The sequence below is a fragment of the Acinonyx jubatus genome, chromosome C1 (assembly GCF_027475565.1).
Source record: "Acinonyx jubatus isolate Ajub_Pintada_27869175 chromosome C1, VMU_Ajub_asm_v1.0, whole genome shotgun sequence".
NCBI lineage: Eukaryota > Metazoa > Chordata > Mammalia > Carnivora > Felidae > Acinonyx > Acinonyx jubatus.
In genome coordinates, this window is record NC_069381.1 from 12,396,387 (window position 1) to 12,414,756 (window position 18,370).

The following is an 18,370-nucleotide window of genomic DNA, read 5'->3' on the forward strand; positions in this document are numbered from 1 at the left end:
CAGGCACTGCCCTGGGGCTGTGGATGGAGCAGTGAACAAAACGCTAATCCTCTTGCCTCTGTCGAGTGCACGGTCCAGTAGGAGGAAAGTGATAGAAGCAACTGAAACGTTCAGGTGTCCACAGGTGTCAAATGCTATGAAGGCAGGGCAGCGGCGTGAGGGGGATGTGTGTGTGCTATTTTAAAGAGGATGGATGGGGAGGGCCTCTCTTTGAGCAGAGCCTTGGAGCAGGTGACAGAGCCATCCCTGTGTATGTCTGGGGGAAGAGCGTTCCAGGCAGAGGAAACAGCAAGTGCAAAGGTCCTGAGGTAGGAACGTGCATGAGGCGTCTGAGGAACTGCACGACGGTCCTTGTGACTGGGGTAGAGTAAGCTGTGTGGAGACGGGTAGGAGCTGCAGTTTGGGGCCGGGGGCACACCAGGGAGGGCCTTGTGGGGACCCTGGCTTCCATTCTGAACGAGGTAGGAAAGCACTGGAGGGTTCGAGCAGCGGTGTGCCTGGGTTGCCGTGTCGTGAACAAAGTGCGTGGGGCGGGGGGGTGAAAGTGGAAACAGGAGACCGGTCTGGGGCTGTTTTAATGGTCCAGGTGAGAGGCGGTGACAGTTTGGCCCAGCGTGGCGGCAGAGGAGATGGTGAGAAGTCATCGGGGTCTGGATGCATTTAGAAGGCAGAGCCAACAAGGTTTGCTGAGGGGTTGGGATGTGGCTGTGGGAGAGAGAAGGGGTCAAGGCGAGGCGGAGGCTTGAGCTCCAGCCCCCCCGCAAGCTGGCGCCGCCATCGGGTGAGATGGGCGGCCCAGGAGGAGTCGGGTGGCCGTTGGGAGCTGGGACGGATGTTAACTTCAGGGTGCCCCGCTGTCCGCGAAGCAGGCCGCTGGGGAGAAGGTCAGGCTGGAGGTGTCACTGAAGAAACGGTCTCCCAAACCGAGAAACAGGCGCGGTCGCCCAGGGAGGCATCTTCGAGTCAGGCCCGAGTCATGAGCCTGGCGGTAGCCCAGTGGTCCCGTGGGAGGAAAGGGGGCTGGGAGAGGAGCCCCGGAGAGGGAGGAGAGCAGAGAGAGGGTTGCAAGAAGGGAGAGATGGGCTCCACTGGCTTGGGCACCTCGCAGCAGTGGGGGCAGATACCCCTCCTCCCACCCACGTGGTTCCGCAGAGAAAGGGAGCGGGTCCCGGACAGGGGTTGCAGGTAACGCTTGCACAAGGGGAGCAGGGGAAGCTGGTGGTGGGTGGAGGAGATCAGGGAGGTTTGTTTATTTACTTATTGATTTATTTATTTACTTATTTACTTATTTATTTAGAGAGCAAATGAGCGAGGGAGGCGCAGACAGGGAGCGCGCGGGAGAATTCTAAGCAGGTTCCGCACGGACGGCACAGAGGCCGATGCGGGGCTTGAACTCAACAAACCCGTGAGATCATGACCTGGGCCGAAATCCAGAGTTGGACATTTAATGGACGGAGCCACCCGGGCACCCCTCTTAGTGCCCGTTTGTTTATTTAGAGGGTGAGGGGCAGGGGAGGGGGAATCCCAAGCAGGTCCCTCCCTGTAAGCACAGAGCCCGACGTGGGGTTCAGACCCACAAACTGTGAGATCATGACCTGAGCCGAGATCAAGACTCGGATGCTTAACCGACTGAGCCACCCAGGCGCCCTCGTGTTTTAATTTTTAAGAAGGGCGGTCACGCAGCATCTTTATGGTGGCGGGGCGTGACCCGGGATAGAGGAGCTGAGGTTCTTCTGGCTGTGTCATCTTCTCCCCAGAAGGACCACCTCCCTCCTCACAAACCCTCCCTCCCCCCTCCCTCCCCCAGCCCCCAAGTTCCTCCCCTTCTGGCATCAGCTCAGGGTCCAGGGTCTTGTTGTCTAAGCGGGGTCGACATGAGGAGGGTGCCGGGGTTCCCCCATCGGGAGGCCTGTGGGGCTGTGAGCACCCGGGGGGGGACAGGCCAGGGGAAGGGACACTGCCCTCCTCGCGGAAGGGCGGGAAGCAGGAGGCGCACGGCTGGTCTGGAGCCCTGCTGGAATCCAGCCGTGTGAAACCACCTCCCTGACCGAACCCCGACTTCCCTGCTTGGGGAAGTCAGTGCCCTGCATCCCGAGGGAGGGGGGCGGCATGCTGGGCACCAGAGGGGGGATGCCCGCTGGGTACAGGTCAGGAACCAGGACGCTGCCCTCAACTCCAGCCCCTCGGTCTGGGAGGTCGGGGCTGCCGGTGTGGAGGGGGCCGGAGCCGTGGGCCGGCTCCCATCTGTGGTGTTTGGGGAGCCGGGCGCCGAGTCTCCTGGGGGCTGTCTGTCGTGTGGTAACGAGTCGCACCTTCTGGCGAGTTCCTGGGCGTGCCACGCCATGTTGCAACGTTCGTTACCTTGTTCGTGGCTCATCTTAACCCAAGGTGCCCCCCTCCCCACAGTGCATACGCAGCTAAGCAAGTTCTGGCAAATACTGGAGCCAGGATTGCAATCAGTCTGACCCCAGAACCCCTGCCCCAGGCTCTGATCTGGAATGAAACGTGGGCCCGGAATCCGCTGGGCTTCTGTGGGATCGCTGCCTGGCGGGAAATGCGGGCTCGGCACCCCCCTTCCGTGCTCAGGGAGCCTCCTGCCCTGCAGGTGCAGGTACAGACCTCCTGTGGTTTGTTGCCTGAGGACGGGAACTTGGGCCTCTCCTTTGTTCCTTTGTCCCCAGGCCCCAGCTGCCCCCCCTTCCCTGGCAGGCAGTAGGTGACCAGTGAAATGTTTGTTGAGTGGGGGATGGGCGAACACCATCACTGTCACTGGGAAAGTTGCTGGAGGTGAGCCTGACCGCCCCCCCCCCCCGCCCCCGCTGTCACCAGCGGGCTCACCCCATTTCCCATGGAGGGGCCCTTCCCTGGAAGCCCCAGCTCCCCCAGCCTGTCTGGAGGCCTGGGCTATTTCTGCAGCCCGGACAGTCAATCATTCCCCTACGTCAGCTTTGTCAACTTGGGTGGAGTCAGGCACACCTTCCTTTCCTGGTCCCGCCTTGTGCTCCCCGCTGACGTCAGGCAAAGGCTTTGCCGATCTGAGCCTCAGTTTCCCCTCTCTCAAAGACAGGGGAAGAAGCCTACCTCTCAGGTTTGGTGCTGGCATGGAAATGCCCCGCCTCTAGACTGAGCGACTGAAGCCACGCCGGCACTAACATTACCTGGCGGGGGGGTGGGGGTGGGGTGGTGTTTCCGGGGAAACTGAGGCTCAGAAGGGTGAAGGGGAGGCAAAAAGTCAACGCTACCCCTGTCCCGCCTCCAGACTGTGGGCCGTGGGGCCCCATCACACAGCCCACCCAGGACGTGGCCAAGGGCCTGGACCCTCCAGGGATGAGGACAGGAGATGAGGGCAGGACGGTTCAGCCCATAGTAGGAGGCTTTTCCCCGGGTCCTTCAGCCTGGAGCCTCTTGCCTGGGCTGGATTCCTGCAGACAGAGGAGTTAATGCGCTAGGGGCTGAGAGAGGAGGGGGGGCACCGGGGACCAGCCTCGGGCAGCCCTGTTTATATACACGATCCACTAGCTGCTCCCGGCTGGTTTGGCTCTCATTTCCCAGGCAGCAGCTCCCAGGGATCACCCCCCCCCCCCAACCCCTGCCCCGAGGGGTGCTGAGTGGATGGGCTCTTCTGCCCAGGGGCCTCCTCCTGGGGGCTCCTCCCCACCTGTCCTGCCTGGGGATCATTGACCAGGGACCTGCCTAGGAAGTCCCCGGGGGAGGAAGGCTGGGGGCTGGGGGTGCCTACTCTGGGCAGGGACAGAGCCTCCATTGTATGAGGCTTCAGCCATTGACCAAGCCTCGCTCCTGCCCGCAGCCTGGAGGGAGCTCCTCTCAGAGCCTTCCCCCCCATCCCTCGAGGGAAGCCCATTGAGTGGCCTGGCATCTAGTGGGTGAGAGAGCCGGCCTCCTTGTCCCAATGGCATTTGGAGGCTTGTGAGGGGCAGGGAAGCGCCCCCCCCACCAGTGCCCTCACTTGTTACCGGCCTCCTGCTTCTTGCTGGGGATTTTGCTTAGAACCAGCCTGAGGGGCCTGCCCTGGCTCTCCCCGCTCACAGCCCGGGGACTCCCTGCTCAGGATTGCGTGGCCTGGGACACATCCCTCAGCCTCATCGGCCTCGTCTGTCAGGGGAATGAAATTAACTCATGTGTCCAACGTGCAGCTTGGTGCACAGCCGTGTCAGCTGTCATTTTGTGATCTCAAGAGTGATGAGGGTCACAAAGGACAGGGTCAGGGACGCCTGGGTGGCTCAGTCTGTTAAACGACTGACCTCGGCTCAGGTCATGGTCTCACTGCTCGTGAGTTCGCGCCCCGCGTCGGGCTCTGTGCTGACAGCTCCGAGCCTGGAGCCCGCTTCAGAGTCCGTGTCTCCTTCTCTTTGCCCCTCCCCTGCTCCTCCTCTGTCTCTCTCTGTCTCTCAAAAATAAATACAGATTAAAAAAGAATTTAAGAATAAAAAAGGACGGGGCCAGGAGTCTGGTGGGCAGTCGGTCTGGGCTTCGTTGAGCAGTCTGCAGAGTGGGATGGCTGTCTGTCCTTGGGACGGCTGTCCGTCCCCAGAGAGCAGCAGGGACTCCAGGCAGGGAACTAGCACGCGTTACGAACCCACCAGCATGATCAGGTGCCATTTCGTTTACACCTGCGTCTGAGAGTCAAGGGCAGGAGGCACCAGAGGATTAACCTCCTGAGGTCTGGCGGCCGGAGAGAAGCAGCTTTAGCATCTGAGTCCTTCCTTCCCTTAGGTCTCTTTCCGGGGCTCTGAGTTCTGGACGTGTGCCCCTTGCTATAGCTCCTCCGGCATCTTCTTGGACGAGGCGCCGTGTCTCTCCAGGCTTTCTGGGAGATGATGTCTCCCTCCAGAGCCCCCAGCAGGTGGCTGCTTGCTCTGAGGGCAGAGCTGTGGGCGCCCTGCTTCCCCGCACGCAGTAGCTGCGGGTCCCCCCCACTGCCCAGCTGGCATCCCCGCCTCTCCCTCCCGGCTCCGTTCTTTCCGGACAGGGCCGAGGATACCTGAGGGGTCTGAGGTTCCCCCCTGGGTCATGCCCTTCTTTCCATCCGGCAGGAAGCCCAACACCCACAGCTGCCCCAGGCCCAGGGACACACCGGCCATACGGGTTCCACAGTGGGTAGATCCCAGGCAGATAAAGGTTCTCAGGCTCTCGGGTTCGCAACCCCTGGGCTTAATTCGGTGCAGTTGAGCGGCTGTTGTCTAGCATGTTGTCTAGTGTTCCAGACACTGAGATGACAAGAAGTCACAGTCCACTGAGGGAGACAGTTATAACAGGGTGTGTGTGTGTGTGTGTGTGTGTGTGTCCCAGAATCACTTGTGCCCTTTGAAAATAGACTAGACTTTCCTTGGCTGCATCCCTGAGCTGTCAGAATCATGGACTTGGGACACATGTTTTTTTTTTTTTTTTTTTTTTTTTTTAAGTTTCACAACCAGCCTTGGGAACCGTGTCATGAAATCATTGGGTTTTGAAGGTTAAGTAGGAGTTTGCTTGCTGGCTGTGAGAGGGCGTTCTAGCTGGAGGGTGTAAACAGCCTGAGCAAAAGGCCCAGAAATATAAACCAGGTTGGGAGGGGCAGGGGCCTGACGACCCTTATGAGGGCTGAGCATGGGAGCTGCTGAGGCCCAAGAGAGGTCAATGGAGAAAGGCGAGGGGCGGGTCCCTGAGGGCCTCGATTGGGTCCTGGACTTCATTCTGGAGGCGAAAGGAAAAGCCTGGGGGTATGTGTTGTGGAATTGGTCACTGTGGCAGCCAAGGGTCGGGGGCAGGTCAGCCAAGTGTATGTCTGACAAAAGGCCAAAAGTCACAGAAACCTCTGGAAGGGTGCAGTTGCGTGGAGAAGCCCTGGTCCTGCCCGGCCCAAACTCCTGGCCTTGCTGGCCTGTGCCACACGTTTCTCCTGGCTTCCAGGAGACAGACACAGGTGCCTCCGAGACCAGGTTTGAGATGGCTGGGGGGGCTAGAACCTTTTTCTTGTTTCCCTCCAAGCAAAACTGGGTGGCGGGCCCCCGTCGTGGAGCAAGGCCGCTGGACTCGGCTATGCCAGCATCTGCTGCTTCCCCAGCTTCTGGGACTGACTTCCTGCCTGTCTGGACACCCTGCCCACTCTCCCCTCCCCTGTCCTCTGGCCTCTCTCCCCAGAGGCCAGCCTCCCCTGTCCTCAAACGCCTGGCCCAGCCTGTGCAGCCTCCCTGACTTTGCGGAGCCCCTCCAGGGGTCTTCTCCAGGCCTCCTGTAGGAAAGAGGGATGGGGCCGCTCAGGGATTGGGGGTGGGAGGTGGCTCCGACTGGGGTGAGCCTCACGAGCTAATGAGGGGGAGGCGGGTGCAGGCTGGAGGACGGTCTCCTACCGGGCCTCAGGGCTGGATGGACCTTGAACCCTAGAGGGAAGGAGGAAGTGATAAGCTCTTTGATTAAATGAGACCCGGAAGGTACCTGCTCTGGTGAGCAGGGCGGCTGCTGGTGGAGGAGGGAGGTGCTCATGCTGGCTGCTCTTGGGTGGTCCCCGTCATGGGCTCACCCTGCCGGGGTCCCCCTGCCGCCCAGGAGCTGGGGCTTCCTCCTCGGCCCTTCTCTCTGTCGCACAGCCCCTGGCTAGCCATTCTGCACCCTGTAGTGGGAAACGGCACTGTTGAGGGGGCCTGCCCGCCTGTCCAGTCTTGACAGGTGTTTCCAAAGAGATGACCCCCCCCCTCCCCGCCCCGAAGAGGAAGAAGTCTAGGACCCACCTGCCGAGCTCAGCACAGTGAACGCGACAGGGATAGCAGCGACCGGCGTTTCCAGAGAGCTTGCTCTGTGCGTCTCGTCTCACTGATGCAGGACCCGTACGTGGCAGGTCCTCGTGAGGAAGGCGTCAGCTGCACTGCGGGGAAGCAGCAGAGCCGGGGGACTGGAACTCAGAGCTGACACCGGATCTCACCCTTTTAACCGTGGGCCTTGTGTCTCTGTCCCTGCGGCACAGGCGTGCGGCCGCACAGGGCCCCTTCCCTCCGTGACGCGGTTTCCACATCTGAAAAGCCAGAGCAAGGTCGTGGTCAGTGTCTGTGCTTTCTGGTTCTGGTTCTGACCTGCTAGGATATTTTTTTTGCCTTGATCTTCTTTTTTTTTTTTTTAGAAATGGGAGTGTTTATTTTTGTTTTTCCTTATTTTAACGCTCACCCGAACCGAAAACATCCTAACTACCTGCCTGGGTTTCCTCGTGGGCCTTTTCCTCCGTGCACTTTTGAAGCACAGTCCTCTACTCCGCTGGGCTGCTTGTGGTTCCCCGCCGGCTCTCTTCCACCAGCTGGACTGCCCCTTTTGCCAGAGACTGTCATGGCAAGAAGGTTCTGGAGCCCTTTTCAGAGAGAGAGACTCGTGTCGGGGTCATCACGACATATTTCTTCTGGCTCAGGCTCCCCCCGCCTTGAGAGCTCCCAGACCACGCATAGCTCAAGGAAGACTTTAAAAAAAAAAAAAAAAAGAAGAAGAAGAAAAGGAAATAGCCAAGCCACTCGACTGTTTGCTTAGCAAGTTCATTCCCACAGCCTGGCTCCTTGCTCGTAGGAGCCCGGGAGATAGTCTGGATAGGGGCGGTCTTGCCCACTTTATAGAAGGGCAGCCCGGGACGCCTGGGTGGCTCAGTCGGTTAAGCATCTGACTTCGGCTCAGGTCATGATCTCACGTCACGGTTCGTGAGTTCAAGCCCCACGTCCAGCTCTGTGTTGACAGCTCAGAGCCTGGAGCCTACTTCAGATTCTGTGTCTCCCTCTCCCTCTGCCCCTCCCTCACTCACACTCTGTCTCTGTCTCTCTCAAGAATAAATAAACATAAAAATTAAAAAAAAAAAAAAAAAAAAAAAGAAGGGCAGCCCAAGGCTCTGAGAGGCTTAGGAGGGACCCGAGCCCAGCCTGCAGGTGGATCCAGTTGCCCCAGACTCCCCTAGTGTGAAGTCCTTCTGTGGGCCTCCCCCAGGGGCCCTGACACTCTGGGGGTATAGAATCCAGACACAGGGTCCCGTTTGCTGTCTCCCTTTTTGGTGGTGACAGCTTCAAGGACGGGCATCTTGGTGTCGACTGAGCCTCCCAGGGTTTTGTGGTTGACCTTGTGTATGCTGCTGGGAGTCCCATGGGGCAGGCAGTGGGACCCCATTTTACAGATAAGGATACTGAGGCTCAGCTCACCTGCCAGTGGAGATGAGACTCTGGCCTGGGTCCCCAGCTCCCAAGGTAGAGCTGTGCTCACCACAGCCTGTTATGTGTGTTAATGAGAGCCATCTACCAGTGTCCCCGGGGGACCCTTCCAAGAGCTTTACATGAAGTTACTCTTTCTTTTTTAAAGTTGATTTATTTATTTTGAAAGAGAGAGAGCGAGAGCTCAAGCAGGTAAGCAGGTGAGGGGCAGAGAGAAGGAGAGACAGAATCCCGGGCAGGCTCTATACCATCAACGCAGAGCCCAATGTGGGACTTGAACTCACGAGCCCTGAGATCATGACCTGAGCCGAGATCAAGAGTCGGACACTTAACCCACTGAGCCACCCAGGTGCCCTCGAATTTACTCTTAATTGTCTTTTAATAACCTGGTGAGCTGGCTATTTTTTAGTCCCCATTTTGCAGGTGAGTAAATGAGGCCCTGAGATGGGGGCTAAGGAACTCGTCCAACGTGTCATGGCTACTGAGAGGCAGGACCCAGTCAGGTAGCCTGAACTTCTTCCTAACTGTTGTTCCATGAGGGTCTCTAGTGGTGGCAATGGCTGCTCCTTCACATGCACTCTTCTGAGACAAGGGGCGCATGTGTGCCAACGGCCACAGGCTATGGGTGTGCGTGGGGCCGCGGGTCCGGGTCCTTGCCTGTAGCAGGTGCCCCACCCCCAGATTAGCCTGTAGCAGGTGCCCCCCCAGATTAGTTTATAGCAAGTGCCCCCCAGATTATCATTATCCTGTAGCAGGTGCCCCCCAGATTAGCCTGTAGCAGATGCCCCCCCAGATTATCCTGTAGCAGGTGCCCCCAGATTAGTTTATAGCAAGTGATCCCCCCAGATTATCCTGTAGCTGGTGCCCCCCCAGATTAGCCTGTAGCAGGTGCCCCCCAAATTAGACTATAGCAGGCGCTCCCCCAGATTAGCCTATAGCAGGCACCCCCCCGTCAGATTAACCTATAGCAGACACCCCCCCCCCCCAGATTCCAGGCTCGAAGTCCAGGGAGGGGTTGTGGTTCGAGGAGGGAGAGGACGGCTAGGGGCCAAGGCTCCCATTGAACCCTAGTGTTGTCACCCGTTCCCTTGCCTCTGTGACCTCAGGCAGATCCCCACTTCTCTGTGCCTTGGTTTCCTCATCTGTAAACACAATCATGCAGATGAAGCTTCAGGCTCCATAAATGCTGGTGTCTCCCTCCCTTCCTGGGGAAAGCCTTGGGCTCAGGGAGGAGGGCAGGGTGTGAATCAACCCTGAGGGTGAGGGGAAAGGGAGGACAGTGGGCTTTCTGGCCTGGAGGGAAATGACCCTGGGTTTCTGCGACATCAAAAAATCATATTTAAGCAGCAGTTTGCACGAGAGCCTGGGTTAGAGCCTCCCTTTGTCCTCCTGTGAAACGGGCGTCAGTCTCCCTGCTCCGGAAGGACGGACCTGCATGAGGAAGGTTCTCTGGCTGTTGTTTGATCTCTTGACTCGCAAGGGAGTTTGCAGACATTTGAGGTCCTTTCCCCAAACCCTTTGCTGAAGGTAAAATTTTAGTCCGGACAGTCTTGAGCGCGTGGTTAGAAGGCACAGCTACCCGCTTTGTGGAGAGCAGTTTGCGTTCACTCGAGATGGAAACTGCCGTTCTTCGCGACCTGGCAGGTGCCCTGTGGGTTCACGTCCGTTTCCACAAGCCCCTACATATGGAGGCTGTGTTGTTCATAATGCCCAAACCCCGGGAACACCTCAGTATCCAACGATAGAGATCCCATCAATTATGATCTATCCAAAAAAAAAAAAAAGAAAAAGAAAAAAAAAAGTCCCCAAACTCTGTGGCCATTAAGCAGAGGGAGACTGATGTCTGTACCGTTCTGAAATGGTTACCAAGCTTCTTAAGCTTTTTTATATTTATTTTTACTTATTAAAAAAAATTTTTTTTTTAATGTTTATTTATTTTTGAGAGAGACAGAGAGAGAGGGAGAGAGACAGAGGACGAGCAGGGGAGGGGCAGAGAGAGAGGGAGACACAGAATGGGAAGCAGGCTCCAGGCTCCGAGCCGTCCACACAGAGCCCGACGCGGGGCTTGAACCCACGAACCGTGAGATCATGGCCTGAGCTGAAGTCGGATGCTTAACCGACTGAGCCACCCAGGTGCCCCCAAGCTTCTTAAGCTTTAAAAAAAAGGTGGGTACAGCACAGTGGGTGCGGCGTGCTCCCTCCCGTGTGAAACAAGATGCGTATACAGGACAGGTATAAGCTGGCACACACATGGGACATTTAGAGGGACTCCTAAGGACCTAGTGACAGCGGTCACTTTGGGGGGGGCGGGGTGGCTGGGGGAAGAGAGACTTTTTGCTGTGCAGCCTTTATACTGCTTGGGTTTCGAGAGGCACTAGAGTGTGGTGGCTACTTAATGAGTGTGGACCGGGTTGAGGCGGGGGGGGCGGTCTATGGCCTGGGTTCAAACCCCAGCTCTGGCGCTTAGTACATGTGTGATGCTGGGCAACTTTCTTAACCACTCTGGGCTTTGTTTTCTCATAGTTTGGGTTAACAGATGTTAATATTTGTAAAGTGCTTAGAATAGCATCTGAGACGTAGCAGGCACCATGGGAATGTTTGCTGTTATCAATTAATTGCTATTTACATGTGTCCTATATTTATTTAGGAAGCCAGTTAATGAAAATGAAGGCTTTAGGACTGGAGAGGAAAAAAACAGGCACATAGCCAGTTTGTGGCAGGGGCTGATTGGGTTGGAGGGCTCGTGCTTTCCCTCCAGGACTGATTCTGTCCTCTACAGAAAGGCCTAGAAGGACAGCCCTTAGCTCAGAACCGGGGGAGTGCCGGTGGGGAGTGGGGAGAGCTCTTTCTCTCACCGCGGGACTTCTGCAAGGTTGGCTGCAGGGCCCGGGAAGCCCAGCAGAGCCCCCACTTTGAGGTTGCGCTCCCGGCTCCAAGCATTTGGGATTCTACCCCTGTCTCTGGCCATCTGCCTCTCTGCAGCCTTTTACTTCCCTTACGCCCATGTGCCAAGGCCAGTGGCCCCTCGCCAGCTGGCCAACCCTGTGGGGCAGGACAGGGAGAGACAAAGAAAGAGTGAACGGCCTTCAGTGGGGCTGCAGGCGGGGCTGGTGCGAGGGGCCGGCCTCCAGGGAGCTGTGGTCAGTGGGCAGCGGGAGGAGGAAGTGTCCAGTCACATCCAAGACCGTGCAGGCATGATCCAGCTTCTGGAACACAGGGGCCTGAGTGTGATCCTGGCCTCTGGGGCTGGAGTTTGCTTGCAAGCCAGAAGGGATGAGAGGGGTTGTCTAGCCGGACCCACTGGGCTGCCCCGGGTCTCTGGTCTGGGGTGGCCAGGGTTTTCTGGGAAGATGGGGTTACGGCTCTGCAGCTGCTGGTGTTCTGGGTTAATGATTTATGGTGGGTGGGGGCTGGGCCCTTTCTGGGGCTGTCCTGTGCTCCCGGAGCCGCTGGGGAAGGAGCCGGAGAGCTGGCGGGCTGGAGCACCTGGCCATGAGCCAGTGACCCCTTTCTGTTGACGAAACTTTGCCCTTAAACGCCAGCTAATTAGATTTCTGGCCTTTTTTTTCCCCCACAGGCGAGTGGCTGGGACGGTGCTGGTTTGAGCTGGACCTTGTCTGATGGCTTCCTCCAACCCTCCTCCACAGGCTGCCATAGGTAAGTTACCCCAGGCTTTCCGCCCGACCCCGCTCTGAACGGGCCCCGGGGCTGGCTGAGGGCCACCGGCCCTGGGCGTGAAGCCTGCCCTGCTGGTGGTTGGCTGTGAGCTCTTGGGCAAGTGACTTCACCCCTGTGCCTCAGTTTCCTCGCCTGCAACAGGGAAATCATAATTTCCTTGTCACGCAGAGTAGGCTCCAGACGAGGCTTGAAGTCTTTACCTAAGATGCCCCGGAGACTTTAAACTTTGAAGGCCACAACCCTTAGACGTGACCGCAGCCGTGTCGTGTGCTTGGGGGGGCGGAGGGGAGTGAGGCTTATGCGTTGAGGGCAGCGACCCCAGGTTGGAGGGGAAGGCGTTGGGGCCGCCCGCCTCCATCTGCCAAGGTCCCGAGGTCAGGTCGTCTAGCAGCGGCAGGGTCACCAGAGTTATCGAAAAGAAGAAGAAGAAAAATCCATGCTTATGCTAACAAATTATTTGTTGTTAATCTGAGATTCAGTTCGATGTCCTGTGGTTTATCTGGCAAAGCCTGGCAGTGGGGCCTCGGACACCGTAGGCAGAATCCAGAATCCAGAATCCTGGAGGAGCTGGACACCCTTCTCCCACTGGGCCCAGATTCCTGTCCGTTTATCCTCCTTTGGGGGACGCAGATAGCAGAGAGGTCCCGCCTGAGGGCTTTTTTTCACCAGCCCAGCCCTGCCACTGACACCGTGGGCTTGGCTGAACGACTTGGTGATTCCGTGGCTGTTTCATCAGCCGGAAACATGGGGTTGGTAATGACACCCTCTCCTGTGCTGTTGCAAGGTTTAAATATATGTAAAGCCCGGGTGTGTGGTGATCAATCGCTCAATGAATAGAAGCTATTATCACCATGGGGTGTTGCGGGACAAGGCCAAGTGTGCCGGGCTCTGAACCCCGGGCCGAGACCAAGGAGAGGTCCCTTCCTCCCTGAGCCCTCGTGTTCTTCTCCGAAGGGTGGGGACCAGCACAGTGAACCCACCTTCACGGTGCAGGGTGGCTGCTCAGGCGTCCTGCCTCCCCCGGCCTCGCCGGGGTTGGCTCTCCCCAGGACGGGAGTGCGTCCAGGAACATCAAAGGCATATGTGGCCGGTTCTGGTCCTGCAGCTCTCATTATCCAGGGAGGGGCCTTCTGATTTTTCCTTCTGATAAGGAGCCACGTCTGGTTGCCTTGGGTCTCAGGAGCATGGGGACAGGGCTGTGGGGACCAGGGCATCTTCTGATGCCCGACTGTGGCTTTGATCCCAGGATGCCCCCTGCCCTGCCTCCTGCTGCCGTGGGCATTTTGCACCCTTTCTCCTGCCCGGCCACAATGAAGAACACAACGATTTTGCAATTAAACCGATTCGGTCCCATTCAGCAAACATTTGCCAGGCATTTCCTTGTTCTGGCTGCATCTGAAACTCGGGCCAGTGCCACCTGGTGGAGACAGGCTCTTTGCCACTTGCGGATTCTCTGAGAACTTGCTGTTGTCTTACTAAATGAAACTCAAATCCCCCGAAACACCTCTGCAGTGTCCCGTCGCTGCCCTCCTCCTCGCTCGCGTCTGCGCCCCCACTGGCTCACGGGCCGTTCGTTCCCTGCTCCGGCCGTGGCCGCAGCCTCTGGAGCACCAGCTCGATACGAGCCTGTCGGACCTTCACTCGTCCTGCAAGGCCCTGTGAAGGGGCAGCCCCGGCCAGCCTGAGCCCCCTTCTGCTGTCGCTGGGCACTGGCTCAGTCCCTTGTGTGCTATGGCCATCTCTTGCCATATTTGCCGCCCGCCTCACCTGCAGTGAGCTCCTTGACGTGCGGGGTCCCGTCTTACTGGCCCAGGGGCTGCTGGGAACAGTCCTCGGGATGCAGGCGTGACTGTATTGACGGATGTCCCTGCACACAGCCTGTGGGCCGGTGGCTCAGCGGGCCAGGCCTGTGATTGGGAAGGCCTGCCCATCTCCCCGAGGGCCTGGGGCTGGGCTCTGACTGAATAATAATAATAACAACAACGAAGATAATGGTAAGGATGCAATGACACAGGACAATGAGTGGGACCATTATTATCAGAATAGCTAATGTCAGTGAGCACGTACCTCACACCCGGTGCTTTATATGCATCAGTTCATTCCGCCCTCCCGTCCTCACCCCGCCCCCTCTGCTCGCCTGTGAGGTACTCACTGTCACTGTCCTCCTTATGGGTCAGGAAGCCGCCGCCTGTGGGGATAAAATGACCTGATGCTCAGGCAGCATCTAGGAGAGCTGGGGTTGGAGCCCAGTGGTCTGGCTGTGACACCCTAGTCACCCTGTGACACTGGTCATGCACACAGTATCCCTGCCGCCTCTCAGGCAGATTCAAGTGGGCAGGGGCCAAGGGCACCGAGAGAGAGAGAGAGAGAGAGAGAGAGAGAGAGAGAGAGAGAGAGAGAGTGTGTAAGCCAGGGAGGGGCGGAGAGAGAGGGAGACACAGAATCCGAAACAGGCTCCAGGCTCCTAGCTGTCCGCACAGAGCCCGACGCGGGGCTCGAACCCACGAACCGCGAGATCATGACCTGAGCCGAAGTCGGAGGCTCACCCGACTGAGCCACCCAGGCGCCCTGTGGTGTTTTTAAACTTTTAATACCACGACCCATAGACATGGCAACAGGAGTGTGTGTGTGCACGTATGTGTGTGCGTGTGTGTTCAACAGATGCTTGTTGTGCACCTACTGTGTGCTGGCACTGTACCAGATGCTGGGGATATATGTGACAGTGGACAAAACAGACCAGAATTCCTCATGAGCTCACGTACGTTCTAGTGAGGACCCAGTAAAATAAAAGCGTCAAACCTCGTTGCTGACGAGGGCCGTAGGGCAAAGTAAAGCAGGCGAGTCAAATGGGGAGTCCCAGGGTATCTCTGTGGGCAGTTTCGCTCACAGCAGCCTCACCTGCAGGTGACCTGTAGTAAACACCTGAAGGAGGTGAGAGCAGGAGAAGATGCCTGGGGAAGAACATTCCGGACCCCAGGACTGAAAGTGCAAAGGTCCTGAGGCAGGAGCACATCTGGCACGTTCACGGTGTAGCAAGGAGACCAGTGTGGCTGTGTGGGGCGAGCGAGGGGAGAGCAGTAGAAGGTTCTAGACCACCTGTACGTGTGTGTGTGTGTGTGTGTGTGTGTGTGTGTGTGTGTGTGTGTACCCTGGAACAGAACTATCAAAAGCAATATCGAGAGTAATCCCAAGTGTGACTTTATAAACCTAAAATATTTAAAAATATCTCAAATAAGCATTTCAAAAATGAAACAGAAGGCTGCCCGGGGAATCCCCTAATTGATTTTGTGACTCACCAGTGGGTTGAGAGCCAGAACATGAAAGCTACTAACCTGGCTTCTGACTCAGCCCCGGGATTTCTCGTGTCAGTTCATCATCTCAGGGCCCACCCAGCATCCAAGGGGGCAGCAGGGCTCAGTGGAGCATGTAGGATGGGAACTAAGACAGAACGGGCATTTTCGGGCTCGCCACCAGGGTTTGGTTCCCTGACCTGGGGGAGCGGCTTGTGCCCCTGGCCACACCATGGCCTGGAAGGGTCCATCCTGCTGACTTTGGCCCAAGGGGCCCCCTAAGCTCCCAGGAGGAGAGGTGGGCCCCCGCCTCAGTGGTCTCCGGCTGGGGGTGGGGGAGGGAGGATGAGCTGGCGTGCAGCTGACGAGGGGACTTCTTGGATTTGGTACATTTGCACCTGGAATGTTCTGCTCTGCAAACTCCCAGGTCGTGGGAGGAAGGATTGGAGTTTTCTAGTCCAACAGACTGCTGGAACTGGATATGCCCATCAGTCTGTCTGCTGTTCCATCCAGCTGTCTCTCTGCTCCATGCACCTCGCTGCCTTCTTACTCATCCCTCCCCGCCCCGAGCACCTGCTGGGGCCGAGTCCACAGACCAGGCGATCCTGTCTTCAAGGATCTCAGGCTGGGAGGGGCCGTACCTACAACAGGTGCCCGGGTGCTCCATCTACCCTGTCTGTTCTCAACCTGGGGTGATTTTGATCCCCAGGGGACGTTGGGCAATGTCTGCAGACGTTTCTGGCTGTCACAGCCGGAGGGCAGTACTTGCTTCTAATTGGTGGAGGCCGGGGCTGCGGCCATACATCCTCCTCCAGCTCCCCCACCGCAAGGACCCTGCGACCCCAAAGTCAGTAGCAGTGAGGCTGACAGACCCGGACCTGCTTCTCAGTTCACGTTCTCAGCCTCATGGGGTGTTTTTATTCCCCAGTTTACAGAGGGAGGCGTCAGGGCTCTGAGAGGTGAAGTGGCTTGCTCGGAACCACACAGCACGTCGGGGTCCCAGGCAGGACCGAAGGTCATGCTCTAAATCATACGGTGTGAACTGCATACAGCGGGACTGCTTAGGGTGGCCGGAGGAGGGGTGGTCAGCTTTGCAGACTTTTAACACCAGGCCACACTACCCTTCAGTTTTGGAGCGGGTTTGCAAGAGGCCGGAGGGGAGGGCGAAGTGAAAGCCTGAGGCGCTGTCCAGCCCCAGGTTCTAGGAAGGGAGCCCTTGGAGGAAGACTGAGAACCTCAGCTCGGTGATGTAGGTGGAGAGGTGAGCGCCTGGTCAGCTCTTTGGGAGAGACGATCCGTTCCTTTTCTTGTTTAACAGAAGTTTCTGGGTTTCTACCCCAGGCCAGGCCAGGACTTGTCCCCTTCAAGGGGACGGTAAAAGGGGCTCTCAGGGATCTGAGGTCCGTCTGGGAATACAAACGAGCACAAGTCACATCACTGCAGGTCATACAGGAATGGAGAAAACAGGGCTGAGTCGAGGGGGGCGTGTGGTGGGGCAGGGCTCTGCTTCGGTGGAGCTTTGATGGATGGCAGGGGGCATGGCTCCAAACACTTGCAGGCGGCTGGCCGTGTTTTATGCCGCTGCGGTGTGCAGGCCAAGCGCGTGTGTGCTCACTCACACGTATGAAAAGCACATGGGTACACACATGGAGATACGCACGAAGGTGCGTACCCAGCCGCACGCGAGCAGATGCATTTAAAAGGCCCCCCTTGCTTACAAAATGGGGAAATAGGGAACAAGGGCACAAAGACGTGCGTCCGAGTGTGGATGTGCTTGCGTTCTCCGTGAAGGCTTTCTCCCTCCCCTCTGTCCGCTGCCCACCTGCTTCGAGCCCTCACCGAACCACAGGTCACTTCTGGAGCACAGGAGGGCCGGCTGGCCCCGGGCAGGGGTTTACTCTAGTCTCTGGGAACTGCCCTCGCTCAGACCCCAGCTGCTCACCCGCTGCAGATACCCCCCTTGCCCAAACCCCAGGCCCTGTGGCCGCTGACTCCTCCTCCCTTCCAGGAGATCAGCTGGTTCCTGGAGGCCCTGGCCCCTCCCCTGAGGCGGAGGACGACCCTGGAGAGGCTTTCGAGTTTGACGACAGTGACGATGACGAGGACACCAGCACTGGCCTGGCCGTCCCGGGCATTGCTCCCGAGAAGGACATCGATGCCCCACTGATCCACTGGGACTCCGCCCCCATCGCTGGTAAGGTGTTTTGGGGGAGCCTTGGGGCCTCCCATTTCTGGTCCGCTGGGGCTACAGAGAGCCAGTGGAAGATCCAGGCTCCCAGTGATGCCTCCCAGGCCCCACCACGGTCCCCAGAAGCAGGAAGGGAAAAACCATTGAGAAGAAGTTGCATTCCACCGCTTCCCTTGGGGACTGGACATTCCAGGCATTCCTGCAGCATCTGGTGCACTTTGACACATCATAATGAAAGTGGTTTTGGCCCCGGGGTTGTGCTTTGGACACAGCGGATGCCCAGGGCTGTGTCTCCCGAGCCCCTCTTCCTCAGCAGCTGCTCCCAGGGAATCACACCAACCAGAGAAGGAGGCTCCCAGAAGTCCCGGAGGGTGGCTCTAGGGGTGGGAGTGCCCTGATAAGCCTGATGTTAAATGGCAGCTTCTGGGCTCTCGTATTGTGTCATCTGGGAGAGACTGGGGACCGGACTAGCAGGAACCTCCTGCAGGCTTGGGGACAAGAGGCTCCTTGAGGAGCTGGGGGTGGTGGGGGGGGGGCAGGCCCAGTGCAGGTAGGGCGGCTGGTTCTGGTCAGAGTTGGGATGTGGGCCATGGGGGTGGGAGTGGGGGTGGTGCAGGTAGGACAGGTTGGGGAGCTTAATGACAGCCGGTGCAGTGGCTGGGGGAGGGGAGGCAGGAGCCCAGCAGGCACCCGGGAAAGGGGGCGGGGATGGGCCCAGTCGGTAGAGACCAGCCTCGGGCCTGACGGGCTCTCCTCTGCTCTCTTCCCCCAGACCCAGACCCAGACCCAGACCCAGACCCAGACCCGGTAGCCTCACCACCCCAGACACAGTAAGTGAGCCTTGTTCCTTTGCTTTGGCGGTTGGAGGAAGAGACAGCAGGCAGGAGGTGTGAGAGAGGGTGGTGCTGTGCCCAGGAGGGCTTGGATGGGTCTTTGGCTAAGGAGGGACGCATTCAAGATCCGTCAGCCATCCCCTCTGTGGCCTCCCCAGCCAACTCTGGGGCGGGCTTCACATTTGGGGCTTGGGAGTCTTACAAGCAGCG

At 58.1% G+C, this 18,370-nt stretch overlaps 1 protein-coding gene across 8 annotated transcripts in view; it reads left to right on the plus strand.

Moving 5' to 3' along the window:
* The window catches only part of ARHGEF10L (Rho guanine nucleotide exchange factor 10 like), a 156,971-nt gene that overhangs the window by 39,574 nt on the left and 99,027 nt on the right, over positions 1-18,370 (plus strand). For 5 of the 8 annotated variants that reach the window (XM_027060268.2, XM_053207853.1, XM_053207871.1 and 2 more), the window contains exons 2-4: positions 11,749-11,828; positions 17,148-17,333; positions 18,100-18,157. In XM_027060268.2, the coding sequence (XP_026916069.1) occupies positions 11,792-11,828; positions 17,148-17,333; positions 18,100-18,157 (281 nt within the window). In that variant the 5' untranslated portion in view covers positions 11,749-11,791. Of the gene's footprint in view, positions 1-11,748; positions 11,829-17,147; positions 17,334-18,099; positions 18,158-18,370 lie in introns of those variants that run through there. The other 3 variants (XM_053207860.1, XM_053207887.1, XM_053207893.1) reach the window with 3 other exon arrangements.